General features: G+C 50.9%; 2 protein-coding genes across 4 annotated transcripts; one reads left to right on the top strand and one right to left on the bottom strand.

Moving 5' to 3' along the window:
• Positions 1 to 738: 738 nt before the first annotated feature.
• Positions 739 to 10,538, bottom strand: RPL3L (ribosomal protein L3 like). 3 transcript variants are annotated; one of them, XM_062588728.1, is made up of 10 exons: positions 10,439 to 10,538; positions 8,688 to 8,880; positions 7,875 to 8,043; positions 6,893 to 7,028; positions 5,233 to 5,419; positions 4,501 to 4,661; positions 4,110 to 4,211; positions 3,381 to 3,476; positions 2,384 to 2,503; positions 739 to 854 (listed from the first exon to the last, which is right to left on the bottom strand). In XM_062588728.1, the coding sequence occupies exons 2-10, from the start codon at positions 8,725 to 8,727 to the stop codon at positions 798 to 800; spliced, it is 1,068 nt and encodes a 355-aa protein (XP_062444712.1). In that variant the 5' UTR covers positions 8,728 to 8,880; positions 10,439 to 10,538; the 3' UTR covers positions 739 to 797. The 3 variants fall into 3 exon arrangements, with proteins under 3 accessions (XP_062444712.1, XP_062444710.1, XP_062444711.1); XM_062588726.1 differs by lacking the exon at positions 10,439 to 10,538 and adding an exon at positions 10,095 to 10,130; XM_062588727.1 differs by lacking the exon at positions 10,439 to 10,538 and adding an exon at positions 9,763 to 9,859.
• A 391-nt stretch (positions 10,539 to 10,929) lies between these two features.
• On the top strand, positions 10,930 to 12,990 carry NDUFB10 (NADH:ubiquinone oxidoreductase subunit B10). Its single transcript, XM_062588731.1, has 4 exons — positions 10,930 to 11,142; positions 11,649 to 11,787; positions 12,208 to 12,347; positions 12,760 to 12,990. The coding sequence occupies exons 1-4, from the start codon at positions 10,995 to 10,997 to the stop codon at positions 12,864 to 12,866; spliced, it is 534 nt and encodes a 177-aa protein (XP_062444715.1). The 5' UTR covers positions 10,930 to 10,994; the 3' UTR covers positions 12,867 to 12,990.
• The last annotated feature ends 246 nt before the right edge of the window (positions 12,991 to 13,236 follow it).

Below are 13,236 nucleotides of genomic sequence, written 5' to 3' on the forward strand. Positions count from 1 at the left end.
GGTGCCATGGGTGATGCGAGCCACAGCGGAGCAGGCACCGGACGCTGCTGCCACGCCAGCACTGCTGCTGGGCTCGCTGCAGTGCAAGGACACGGCCGTCAGCCGTCAGCTGTCCCTGAGCCAGGAGGAGCCCTGGGGCGCTGACACTGGACTGCTGCCGTGCGACCTGCTCCGGCGTGGAGCTCACCCGGGTGCTGGAGGTGTGGCAGTCTCTGGCGTGGCCCAGGGCTGCAGTGCCGGGCCAAGCTCTCTCTCGCCACCGGCATCACTGCCGCTGCGTACAGCTGCTTGGTGAATGAATCATACTTCCAGCCTGGCCAGACCAGTGTGTGCCTGTGTGCGCCTGTGCGTGCATGTGAGAGAGAGACAGCAAGAAGAGAGACTCTGTCAGTAAAACCAGGCAGAAGCAAGTACTGGGGAAGTCCTGTATTCCCAGCAGCAACCGGGACAGAAATGCTGCTACTTGCTCTGCTCTCCTCTGGAAGAGAGGAAGGGTCATCTAATCCTACCTTGGCTTCACTATGGTTTAGGTGAATTCAGGCAGCAAAGAAACTCATGGAGAAAGGGCAAGGGAGGATCCAAAGAACAGAGCACACACTCCGTAGTTGCAGGTAGCCCTGAGCGTATGTACCCATCCCATCCCCACCTATCAAAGAGCCTGGGGGACACACAGCTACCCCCAGGCAGCACTGAATATGGGCCACATGACCCCTCTGGAAGGAAGACTGGGAGCAGGTATGGCTTGAAACCCCTTTATTCAAGGAGCCCAGTTATAGCAGCCATGCATATCTCAGCCCTTACAGCTCTTCCTGCATATGCGGCTTTTCTTTCACCAAGTGTTTCTTCTGCGGGCCCTGAAAGAGAGCAGAGAGGAGAGGTCTCAGTGTTTGTGGCGCAAAAACCCGGCTTACCAAACTGGGTGGAACAAAAGTGTAGCTCTGGCTTTCTGTAGCTTTCTGCTGTGCAAGGTTCTTATGGTCTCTGCTGCCTGGCTGGCAGCTCTGTGTTCTCTTTCACTAGCATCCCCAATTGCCCTCCTAGCTCTGGAGGAATCAGGAGCAAAAAATCATTGTCCTTGCACAAAGAATTTACTTATGTGGGCAGCATGAAGCAGCCAGATAGTAGCAATGATTGACCTGCTGCTGAGCCCAGCAGCTGGCCTGCAGTCAGGAGACACGGAGGAGAGCAGCAGTTGCACTGATTTCTTCCAGGAACTCGCCGTGGTGGAGAGGCTGCTGAGATGCTGTATAAGCCCTGGACTAGGCAAGGCCACCCGCAGCCAACTCAACAGCCAACTCAACAGAGATGCAGGGCTTTCCACAAACTAAGAAACAGAGCTGTACTGGACCAAATAAGTCTCCTGGGAGCAAGTCACAAGAATTACTGTTGTTCCTCTATTGCTAGCCAAATGTTAAATTTTACCCTATTAAACATGGAGGACCCTCTCATCCCACAGAAGAAAGTAGGGAAATAAACATCACCAACAATGTAAAATCATCTCTTGTCACTAAGGACTATGTCACAGCTACTCAGAACTTACAGTGACAGCAAGAGCAGAACACAGGTGTTCTCACTCCAGAACAAGCTCCTAACACTCAGCTAAAGGCAAACAACTTAAGCCCTAAAGAGCTTTGCAAAGGCATTGAATAGCCAATCCTCGTTTCCTAGGGCTAAGGCAGCTTATCCAATTTCACATGCGATTTATGGTTGGCAGGCCAGATCCAGACCTGGTGTACATCTGTATAGTATCCAGGAAGTTGCTTCTTTCTTTATGCTAGCTGAAGATCTGGCTCACTTAATGTTTCCTCAGTTTCACATTCAGACTTATGCACGAGCCTGGTGCAGGCTGAAAAACTGTTCAGGAAACTCTGCTTGTTTTGGATTTATTTAGATTTTTTTTTCACTGGATTTAGGAAAAATACACTGCTTGACCTTTTTAAAAGCTTCCTGACAAAAGAATCCCAAGTTTGTGGCTGAAATCAACCCAACCTTTTCCGCCTAAGAACTTTAAAGTTATAGATCATTCCAACCAAATCAAAGAAATGCACAATTGTGGGTGAAAGAGACCATATGTCCACTGCAATGCCTGCCAAGTTAACTGTTTGTTTAAAACATCCCGTGGTGAATGCAAACTGGCTGGCCATATGGTATATTATTTGCTAGTTGGTCTGTGTTGGATCACTTGCACAACCTTTGTGTTCTTTCTTAGCATAATTTCTAGTATGCAAATTGAATTCATGCCTGTCTTTCATGCAAGACAGTCCTGATCACTCATTTGGTTGTTGCTGTATCTAGAAACAGATGCTCGGATGGAGTCAATCAGTTGCCTCAGCCCCAGCTGTGAGTATGGCCTGGAAGCCGGAGCTGGCACAGTGTATCTCACCATGAAAGCCCGCTTCTCCTGAGCTGTCTGGAAGCAGCCGTGGCCAAATTTGGAAGTGGTATCAATGAACTTGAGTTCAATGGCTTCCCGAGCCCGGCGGTTTGTGTGCACCAGAAGGGACTGGAAGAGAGAAGTCACAATGCATCAAGCTTATTTTTGCCAGAGAGTCTGGATACCTGCTTTGATGGAAGCAGCATTAAAATATCCTCATTGCATCCCTTAGACATGAAAATCTGCTTCCTCAGAGAAGCACCCCAGTTGTCAGGCAGTGGGTGAGGCCTTGGATTACAGAGCAGCTCTGAAATGAACCTGCCCTTCACTTAGCCCTTACTTCACTCACAGCCTGCTTATGGCCAAGGTTTCCACTCCCAGGCTCCCCATCACAGCCCTCAAACACTTGCAGCTTCTGTCTGTGGTGAGAGAATACATCAGATTGCACACAACCACAATCCACCTAGCTGCAAATGGAGACTGACCGATCTGAGAGCAGAAATCCATAGCAAGAGCTGCACAGTGCTGCCCTTCTGCAAAATCCCTGCTGCCATGTGCAGCACATTCCCAGGCAGAGCCCTGTGCTAGCTCCAGAGCAGGGAACACCCATGTTTGTCAGGCCTTGTCTCAGACAGGCCAAATGAAAGAGGCATTCATGGCCTCAGACCTACACAGAGGTCTACAGAGATCCCTTCTGCACCCAACAAATTACCGCAGCTCAGCTGCGCAGAGAACGGAGCCTGCAAACCATAACAGCAACCAACCCACAGGCACTGGTCTTGTAAGGTAACTTAGGACTTTCCCTCTACATCTACCTGGTGTCCTTCTCTGCTACAGTGAGCAATCTGTCTCATGAACCAGCATGCAGGCATCACATGCATACAGAACATCAAGGGCCTGGCTGGCCACCCTGCCCAGTGTTTGGAGCTAGCAGTGATCTCCATGTGGCAGATCTGTCAGGGAAGAGCTATAGCCCCTCCCTCCCCAGTGCCAGCTGCACTCTCACCTTCCGCAGAGTGAGCACTCGCTTCTTTGTGCCCACGACGCAGCCTTTCAGCATCAGGAAGTCGTTGTTGACCTCCCCATAGTGAGGAAAGCCACCCTGTGGGGAGAGGCAGAAGAGGTGGATGGAAGCAGATGCGTCCACAACTCACATTTTCCATGGAAGGAGAGGATAGCAACTGAAAATACTTCTAGCTAACAACACTCTGTATCTGTCAGGACACGTGCCCAGGAGCACTGGAGCATTTCAGCCACACCGATTGCATGATCTGACGAAAGGAGCACTCAGGAAGACCTACAGAGGCAGCTACTCTGCTTCTTCCTTGGAGAATGGGGATGAACAGAAAGTGGAGCTGGTCAGACTCCCGAGTTAGCAGTTTTTATATGGGAAAGTGATTTTTTAACCGAGTAACAAACCTTTCTCTGTCAAGTATCCAATTTTAATGAAATTTATATATATATTTATATATAAATTCATATTTATATTTTGGCAAAGTTCTCAGTCCTTGCCCTGCGTATCAGCCAAAAACAAAATGTCTGGGAATACCAGGTCTAAAAAATCCCACAGAGATGGTTTTCTGTGTCTAAAACAGGAGGAAGGGAATGACTGCATTTCCTTCAGTGAAATTCAAATCATTTCCCATACAGCTGTCTCCAGCTTCGGAACTACTTCCCTAGCCCAGATCTCTGAGGCCAGGACCAGTTGCAGCCCTGCTACCCCTTTAGCCCTTACCAGAGGTGTGATGGTCTTTTCCGTGACATCGTAGTTCGTCGAGGCGTTGTTCTTCACCAGTTTGCCATCTTCCACGTGGATCCCACGGCCAATGCGGTAAATCTAGAAACAGGAAGGAAATGGAGCTGGCAACTCTCCTGCTCCCTCATAGACAGACATCACAGGGACGACACGATTGCCACGCAAGTGCGTCCCCTGTGATGTGCCTTCTGAGCAGGGAACAAGCATTGCTGAAGAGATCTGCAGAACAACAGCAGTGCAGATCTCCAAGGCAAAGTCTGAGGAGCTGGGAAGAACTGAGACCACTGTGGAAAGAGGGATGGTGATAGCCTGGAAGGAAGGCAAGCAGGAAAGCGCAGTGGTGCTGTGAAGGAGCCTATCTGGACCATACCTTCTTGTTGAGCTCCGTGCGGTGATGGTAGCCCTTTTGACCAGCACGTGCTACAGAGTAGCCAACCCGGGCTGGGTGCCAGGCTCCGATGCAGGCAACTTTGCGTAATCCCTTATGTGTCTTCCTGGGGAGCTTCTTGGAGTGCCAACGGCTCGTCACCCCTGAAAGTGTGACCAAGACAGGGCTGTGAGAACACTAGGAAGCAGGGAAGATTTAGGACAGGTGTCCAAGTGCCATGGAGAGGATGCAAGGGAAGGGGAACATCTTGTCTTTTTTCTAAAGTTCTCAGAAGACACAGTATTGGGAGGAAACCAAGAGCTGTCACCACAGTGAGGGGCCAGAGCACAAAACTTTTCTCATTTTCCATGGATCTGATCAGACTGTGATATGTTCCTGCTGAACACACCGACGCACAAGAACACCCACACGTTCACACATGTGGGGTTTGTGAATGGTGCAATGCCTTAATGTCCTCAAAGTGCCTCTAAGCCTCCCGTGAAGATTCTGTGAACGGCAGACAACACGGCCTTTGCTGAGATAAACAAACCAAGCTCTGCTACAAGGGAAATGCATGTCATGGCTGAGGCTCAGGGGCTCCTTGCTATCCCCTGTGAAAGGAGTTGGTGAGTTCTCAGCACAGCTTACACTCTCCTCTCCCATCACTTCCTTGTGGGAAGTGTCAGCTGAGAGGGACAGAGCCAAATCCCTGGCAAAGGTCCCCCTGCTTTGTACCTTTCATCCCATGCCCCTTGGTCACACCAATGACATCAATCATCTCATTCTGGCTGAAGACGCTGTGCACAGAGATCTGCTTCTCCAGTCTCTCACGGACCCAGTCGACCTTCTCTGCCACTGTCCCACCATTCAGCTGGATCTCCATCACGTGAGCCTTCTTCTGCCGCAGCGGGAGCAGCTTCATCTGCATTAGGCAGTGTGTTAAGGTGAAATGTTATACCCCGCCCCACAGACATGAATGTGCAGGCAGGGCTACATCACCCAGCGCTTGTGAGAGGCGTAAGGGGTGAACAGGGCCAGCTACTACACTTCCCAGTCATGCAGTTAGCTCTTTTCACGGCAGCCAGTGACTACACATTTGGGACCTTTTGGAGTCCCTGGACTCCAAGGCCTTGAAGACCTTGAGTGCAGCCACCCCTTCTCCCCTACCTTCTCACTGCTGCAAGAGCACAATGTCACTGTCTTGAGTCAGATCCAAAAATAATCACCAAGAATCCTGTCCCTGATGCCTCTCTGGTCTTATCCACCATTCACAGCCCAGCTCCCCCTCCTGCTAACTGTGATGCACAATCCAGCATCCTGCACATCCAGCTGCAGACAGTATGCCACCTTCTGCTGCCTCTCAAACAGGTACCCACTGCTGCTGTACAGCCTGACATGCAGAGCACCCTCCCAGTGCTCCTGTTCCAGGCAGGGGCCGCCTCACAGCACAGCCTCTCTCCAAGGGGCCCAGGGACTGGCTGACCCCAGCTCAGCCCAAGAGCTAAGCACAGGGGAAGTAGCTATAGGAACTGCTTCACAGGACAGAGCCAGCACCTCACCAGAGCACCGTCTGGGAGCTGAACACTGTGCTCTGAGCCACAGAGTCAGCATCTCCCCTTCAGTCATGCTCTATCCACACTTCCAGGTGGAGCAGTTCTTTCTAGCCCCCACCACAAGGTGCCTCGGCTCTTTCTCAGTCCTAGCACTCTGTGCAAAGCCCCCACCAAATCACCACAGTCCATCTCCAGATTTTGTCTGGAGAATCCAAGGATCTGTGCCAGCCAAAAGAGAAACTTCAAGTTAGCTTAGCTCTGCCCTGGGTTCCAATGAAGCCACTAGCTTCCAGGGAATAGCATGTAGATGGCTCCTGTGTATCCAATAACCAGCATCTGGCAAAACTGTGTCTACCCATCAGTTATTTTTACCCCAACATTTGACACCAGTTGCTAATTTGAGGTGATCAGGAGGGCCTGAGCTCCCCTGCTAACATAAGGCTCAGCACATAAGGCTCAGCACCTGCTGAGGCACTGAGGCACGCATGGTCTGCTCCCCTCCGTGGGGTGCGTGGGCTCCCTGCTACAATGAGGGGCAGCCTGCTGGAGCCACGGCCTCCTGTTCCAAGGGGATCCTGGGGGGATCCTGGTGGGTAGCTTGGCTGAACTCAGCTCAAACGGACAGGTTGGTGTCTAGCTGGAAATGCCAGCCTCCACCTCCCACTGTCTACGTGCCTTGACCCGCACCCTTTGACTGGCATCTGCCTGCTCAGCCTCCCATGACGCCACCAGGACAACCCCAACAGGAGACCCCTGTGTTCCCAGCTCCCACGCCTCAGCGTGTTCCCAAGCTGAGCAAGACCCTAAGCCCTCCCACTCCTATCCCTTGGTGAGGCTCTGACCTGTGTGTGCACAATGACACGAATGACCTTGCAGTATTTTTTCATAGCTGCAAAATCCTTCTCCAGTTGCCTTTTGCCATCCTCATCCCGCCATTTTTTGCAGTACTTGGTGAATGCCTTCTTCTTGCTCTTGTGCCTGTGATAAAAGTGTTGAACATCCAGCATTGCTGAACAGTGAAGTGCAGAAGCCCAGGGCAACACTAACAGCTCTTCTGGAGGCACAAGGTACCTTGGGGTACCTGAGCCAAATCTGGCTGCTCAGAGCCATTACTTTCTCTGAGGTGAAAAGGAAAAAGTGAATAATGAGCCACAGAAAGGGCTGATAATTCAGACACTTTTCCATAAAAGTCCAGCTTTTTCTCACTGATTGATTCAGTACCACCAAAATACAAACACAAAATCACAGTTAAGTGGAAAAAGAACAAAATAGTCTGACAGGGATCAGAGATGTGGTGGCTGGATCTGATGGCTGATGGGTGCTGTTGTAGGAGACATGATTCCTACAGTTACAAAATTCATGTTTCCATTTTCCTCTCTCCCAGTATGGGATTTGAGGAGTTGATGTTTACAAGGGCCAGAGATCACAATCTGCATGGATTTTCCATCTGACAAATCTAGGTTTTATTCCCTTAATTTGGTGCTTTGGTTAAAGTGTTCTAGTTTAACAAAGAGTAGACAGGCCCAGCCTACACAAAGGAAAATGAACCTGTGACACGCACTGCTGAATGATATTCTGGAGACAGCTACCTTGGTTCAACTATTAAAACAAATTTACATATGCATATGCTGATTCACAACAAAAAAGCTCTTCGCAGTACTTCTGTACATGACTAAATAACTATTTCACTCCACCCCAGAGCCAGCTGCCCGTAGCTGAACGGTTTCCAATGGTTGTACATCATGGGGAGCTACATGAAAGGTCCGGGAGAGGCTCCCTGCCCACCATACCCCAGTCATCCAGCCCAGGCAGAGAAGCTCATACCAGTTCTTGTAGAAGCGGCGTCTGCACTCATCACTGATGTGCTCAGCAAAAACAGTCTTGAAATTTCTCAAGCCCTTTGGTGTTTCTATGTACCCCACAACCCCGACCACCACCACTGGGGGGGTCTCGATGATGGTCACTGCCTCTACCTCCTCCCTCTTGGAGATCTCTGCAAGACAGCAAAGGGAACCGGCACTCAGCATCGTCTGGGAGCAGCTCATTACTTGCGAGCCAGCTCTGGCCCATGTTGTTACACTGAGCATGCAATGAGCTGGGGACAAGCTGGCACTTTGCTCTCACAGCCAGCCTCAGCCCTTCTGATCTCCCATGGCTGCAAGCTGCAGGGCCACACAGGGGCTGATCATTAGACAGTGAACAGGTTAGTCCTTGTGGCCCAGCACACTTTAACTCATCTCCCCTCATATTGGAGGGAGCAGTGAATTGTGTAGCTCCTGCTCACCCTGGAGTTTGGGGCCTATCCTGTGAGCATTCCAGAGGGCAACTTTATTAACATCCACAGCAAGATTTCACAAACCTGGCATTTATCAGGTAGTTACCCTGCAGGGTCCTTCTGTTTGCATGATCCAACAAACCACCCGTCACCATACTGGTGTGGGGGTGTCTCAGGAACCTCCAAGTTCAGCCCACACTGGCCACGAGGTGACCTTTGGCCATCCAAGATCTAGATGGCATACAGCAGACAGCCTAGAAGTGACATGTTCTGTCACCCATTTCCATGAGCCCCTCCTACCACCAAGCTCGTTCCCTCTTTTTTCTCCTGTATGTGACGCCCCTCCTTCAGCCAAGCCTTACTGAGCCCAGGCCTGTGCACCTCCCGCAGGGTGTGTGTCATGCCAGCTTTGTAGCCCAGGAAAGCTGTCAGGTGAACTGGTTTGCTGGGGTCATCCTTAGGCCACGTCTTCACCTTCCCTCGGTGGCGACGGCTCCTCTTGTGGGGGAGGAAGCCCAGGTGGCCATGCCGGGGAGCAGAGAACTTGCGGTGGGACTACGGAAGAACAAAAAAGATCCACTTTACTTTCAAGTCCCAGAAGATACCCAAGGGACCAGGCCCAAAGCACAAAGGGATGTCTGCCCTTCAACCTCAGTGAGCACTGAAGGGGTTCCTAGCTCTTCAATTCTACCATGAGAGAAAGAACTCCGTAACAGACAGGGTTTTATTTAAGCTTCTATCATGAGTATCAAAGAATTTATGTTTCTAGACAAATAATGCAGATTAAACTAAAAACAACTTGAAAACCACCCCCCTCCTTTCTGTTCAAGGACTTTCAAGGAGAAAGGTGTTCTTTAGCAGGTCTGCCCTACTGTGATGTTAATTATAATTATTAATTTTCTGTTCAGAAGCACCAAAATGGCCTGGTTAGCATTCATGGGGTTATGTTCAGTCCTTCTAGCACTGTCAAGGCAAATGGGAGCAATGAACAGAGCTAACAATCAGAAGAAACAGGAAAGGATGCCCAAAAGAGTCAGTAATAACAACAAGCGCATGTTAAGTATGCACCTTGAAAATCAAATTAGAAGCACTAAATATATAAACCCCAATCACAAGGTCATGTTGCACCACGCAGAAAAAAAGCAACAGCGCCTTATAGAGGCACGGACAAATTCTTACGATATTGGCTTGAAGGCAGGGGAGCTAGGAAGCCAGTCCCAGTAGTGAATAGTTAAATTTACATCCACTGCAACTCCCTTCTTGGTAAGATCAGTCCCAGAACTTGGCTGCACTTTCCACCAAGCTTGTTTTCCAAACCGAGTGGACCTATGTCTAGTCCAACCCCATTTCAAATGTGCTAACTTAATCAATAACCCAGTCCTGCTCACTGTTCCTCTCCACACAATCCAAAAGGTAGCAGTTCTGAGCTTTACAAACCATGGGATGTCTTCAGCCCAGGTCAGCAGCAGAAAGAGGCTATCAGTAAGTGTCTCTCCTGTCTAATACTTAAAATATTTATCAGTCAGAAGACATAAATTTAGCTGCTAGCTTCATTTGGTGCTATATTCATTTCATGCTCAGCGAAGCTGGCAGGTTTGGCACTAACAGTTGTGATACGATAAAGGTCAATTGCTGGCATCTCAGTTTACTCCTCTCTCCCCTAAACAAGTTGGACATGAATGGAATCAATTGCAATAGCTTCCTAACTGCAAGACAACACAACAAAAGCTGTGAACACTCACACCGGGCACATGAGTAGCCAAACTTACTATATCCAGCAGTTTGCTCATGAAAAAAAAAAAAAAGATAGAAGAAAACTTCTCGTGTTAGTCCAGACAGTAACGGCTTTGTGATCACGCCTAGAAAAGAGATCAAGGCAACAGATCTCATTGTGAGGATGAGCTTTGCTCCTTCTCTAGCCCCTTTGCTGAAAAATGTTGACAGTAGCTTTGACAGCAGTAGCAGCATTTCTGTGGGTGATCTTTAGGCAAGTGGGGAAGATGTAACGACGCGCTGAGCAGAATGGTTGCTGCAATTACAGGCAATTACAAGTTACAAATATCTCACAAGTACAGGATTAAAAATTGCCAGAAAGCTATAACAACTCACTTACTTGCTTTGATACATGGCAGTTTCTTGGCTCTGAAAATCAGAACATGTGAATAGTCCAGCACCTGACTCGTGCTAAAGCCAGCTGGCAGCTGCCTCGTAGCCCAGCCGCCTCCCGGCGCCAAGGCCAGAGCCGCGCAGGCCCCGCCCGGGCCCGGGGCGCCGCCGCACGAGAAGGGGCCGCCGGGGAGGCCCAACGAGCCGCTACCAGGGTTTGCCTCGCTGGGCCGAGCTCTGTCTCTGCCCAAAACTAGCTGAAACTCAGCTGTGCCCTGAGCTTTCTCTCTCCCTGTGTCGAGCACCGACGACAAAGCCCTGAGAGGCGCCCGCGGGAGCGTCGCCGCCGCCATTGCCTTCTCCGCGGTCACCACCGAGCTCCCGTAGGACACCGGGAGAACTACGATTCCCAAGATGCACCGGGGGCCGCACGCGTGCGCAGTAGCGCCGCCCCCGCCCGGAGCATGCGCAGAGCGGCGCGCCCCGACCCCCCGCCGTCACTGCCGCCGCCGCCGCGGGTTGTGTGGGGCGCCGCCATCTTCCCCTTGCCCGCCGCCCCCGCCATGCCGGAAGACCGGGACTGGGAGGTGTACAAGGCGCCGCCGACCCGCACCCCCATCCCCGAGAAGAGCACGTCGCTGCCCAACCCGGTCCACATCTTCCAGACCGCTTTCAGCTATGTCTTCGACCGGCCCGTCACCTTCGTCCGAGGTACCGGCGGGCCGGGCCCGCTCCCGCCGCCCCCGCGCGCCTCACGAGCTGTGGGGGCGCGAGGCGGGCGGCGGCACGGGGACGCGGGCGCCGGGACACGCGCAGGGGCGAGGGGACAGGCACGCAAGGGCACTGAGATGGACACACAGGGACGTGGCACACGCAGGGACACGGGGCACGGGCACAAGGACACGGGCACAGAGACATAGGACATACCGAGATGGATGCACAGGGACATGGGGCAGACATGCGAGGACACAGGCAGACAGACACGCAGGTACACGGGACACATATGGACAGACACCAAGGTGCAGGAATATGGGACACAGAAAGCCACAGGCACGGACAGAGAGGGGACACGTGGGAACACAGGTATGGACACAGACACACAGGGGCTCCACGTGAAGGCAGTGGCTGGGAAGCACGGCAAGGCTGCAGCCCACTGTGGAGCAGCCCCACACCTCGCTGAGTCTGGGGGTGCCTGACCACAGCGCTGGTTGTTGCAGAGTGGATCGAGCGCCAGCAAGCCAAGAACAAATTCTACTATTACCACCAGAAGTTTCGCCGCGTGCCCGACCTGAGCGAGTGCATGGAGGGCGACTACCTCTGCTTCTTCGAGGCAGAAGCACAGTGGAGAAGGGATAGGTATGTCACAGAGCTGCCCCCTGGGAGCCCACAGCGCAGAGCTCCAGCCTGTCAGCACTAAGCAGAGCAGTAGTTGCTGGCTTGAATTCATAGCATTTTCAGCACTTTCTTGGAGACCTTTGGGGTGTTGAGGCAGCAGGGAACATGGAAGGCTTACCAAATCCACTTGAGCAGCCTGTGCTGTTACAGAACCCAGGTGCTTGCACAGGCCTGCCATCTCCTGCAGCACACCTGAGCTGAGAACAGAGCCATCCATGTGCCTGCAGTAGCAAGTCCTGACAGCCCTGCTGCAGGACAGGTTGATGAGGGTGCTGTAAAAACTCAGAGCTGAACTTTCATATTGTATTGTGGCCTCTTTATTCATCTTTGCTGCAAACCGTTGGCTACAGTTGCAATTATACTCATTTTTCCCCCCCACAGGATGGTGGATCAAGAAATTGTGGCAATCATCCGGGAAAGGTTTGCTGCATGCCAGCAGAGGGAAGGACCGAATCAGCTTCAGAACTGTGCAAAAGAGATGGAGCAGCTGGTTCAAGCCACCAAAGCCTATCAGGACAAATGTGAGTATGGCAATGGCCTGTTCATTAACATGCTGTGAGCAAGCTGTGTGGCAACACCACACAGGAAAAGGAGGATTCAAAATTAAAATTCCCCATCTTTGTGTTGAAATTCTCTTGACAAATGCTGCAAAACACCTAAGCTTGGTTTTCTGTTCAGGTATGTTGAAACTGCTAGGCCTGGGAGGGGGACATTAAAGCAGCACAGCAGAGAGCAGTTACAGCACTCTTATTGCCCCCTGGAGCAGTCAGAAGTCTGTGCACATCTCTACTTTCACACTGCATCTAGCACCATGCCCCAAGAAGTGGTTTTAAGTCAAGCTGCCAGACTTCACATTAAATAGGTTTGGGTTTTTTTATATAGCTAGTGGGGGGCATTCTTAAAGAAGGTTTGCTCGATTTCCTTCCTTTTTAGATGGAGATCTTGGTGCCCATGGAAATGCAAGGACATGTTTGATGAAACAGAAGCACAGGATGATGGAAGAAAGGAAGGCACAAGAAAATGCAGAGCAGCAGATCTGAATACAAAATGGTTAGCACTTGTCAGTGGTGCATGAACCCAGAAATGCATGGTGCATCTTTGAACTGTGATGTTGTTGACCTGTACAATAAATATGCAGCCCAGACATCTGCCATACCACTAAAATTTAGTCATTTTTTTGAGGTGCAGTTCTGCAAAAGCTCATTGTACAAATTTTTGCATGTCTTGAATTACAGCAGGAACTGACTGCATTAGAATTTCTCCCCAGGACCTCTCCCCTATCTCCCTGAACCAAGGCAATACACTGCTATATCCAGAGCAGTATTCTCTCCCAGTCCTAGTGGGGAATTCCAAGTTAGTGCAAAGATTACATGCTGTAGAAGGACAGTATAAAGGCAAGCATTACATTTG

The sequence above is a fragment of the Rhea pennata genome, chromosome 15 (assembly GCF_028389875.1).
Source record: "Rhea pennata isolate bPtePen1 chromosome 15, bPtePen1.pri, whole genome shotgun sequence".
NCBI classification, from domain to species: Eukaryota; Metazoa; Chordata; class Aves; order Rheiformes; family Rheidae; genus Rhea; species Rhea pennata.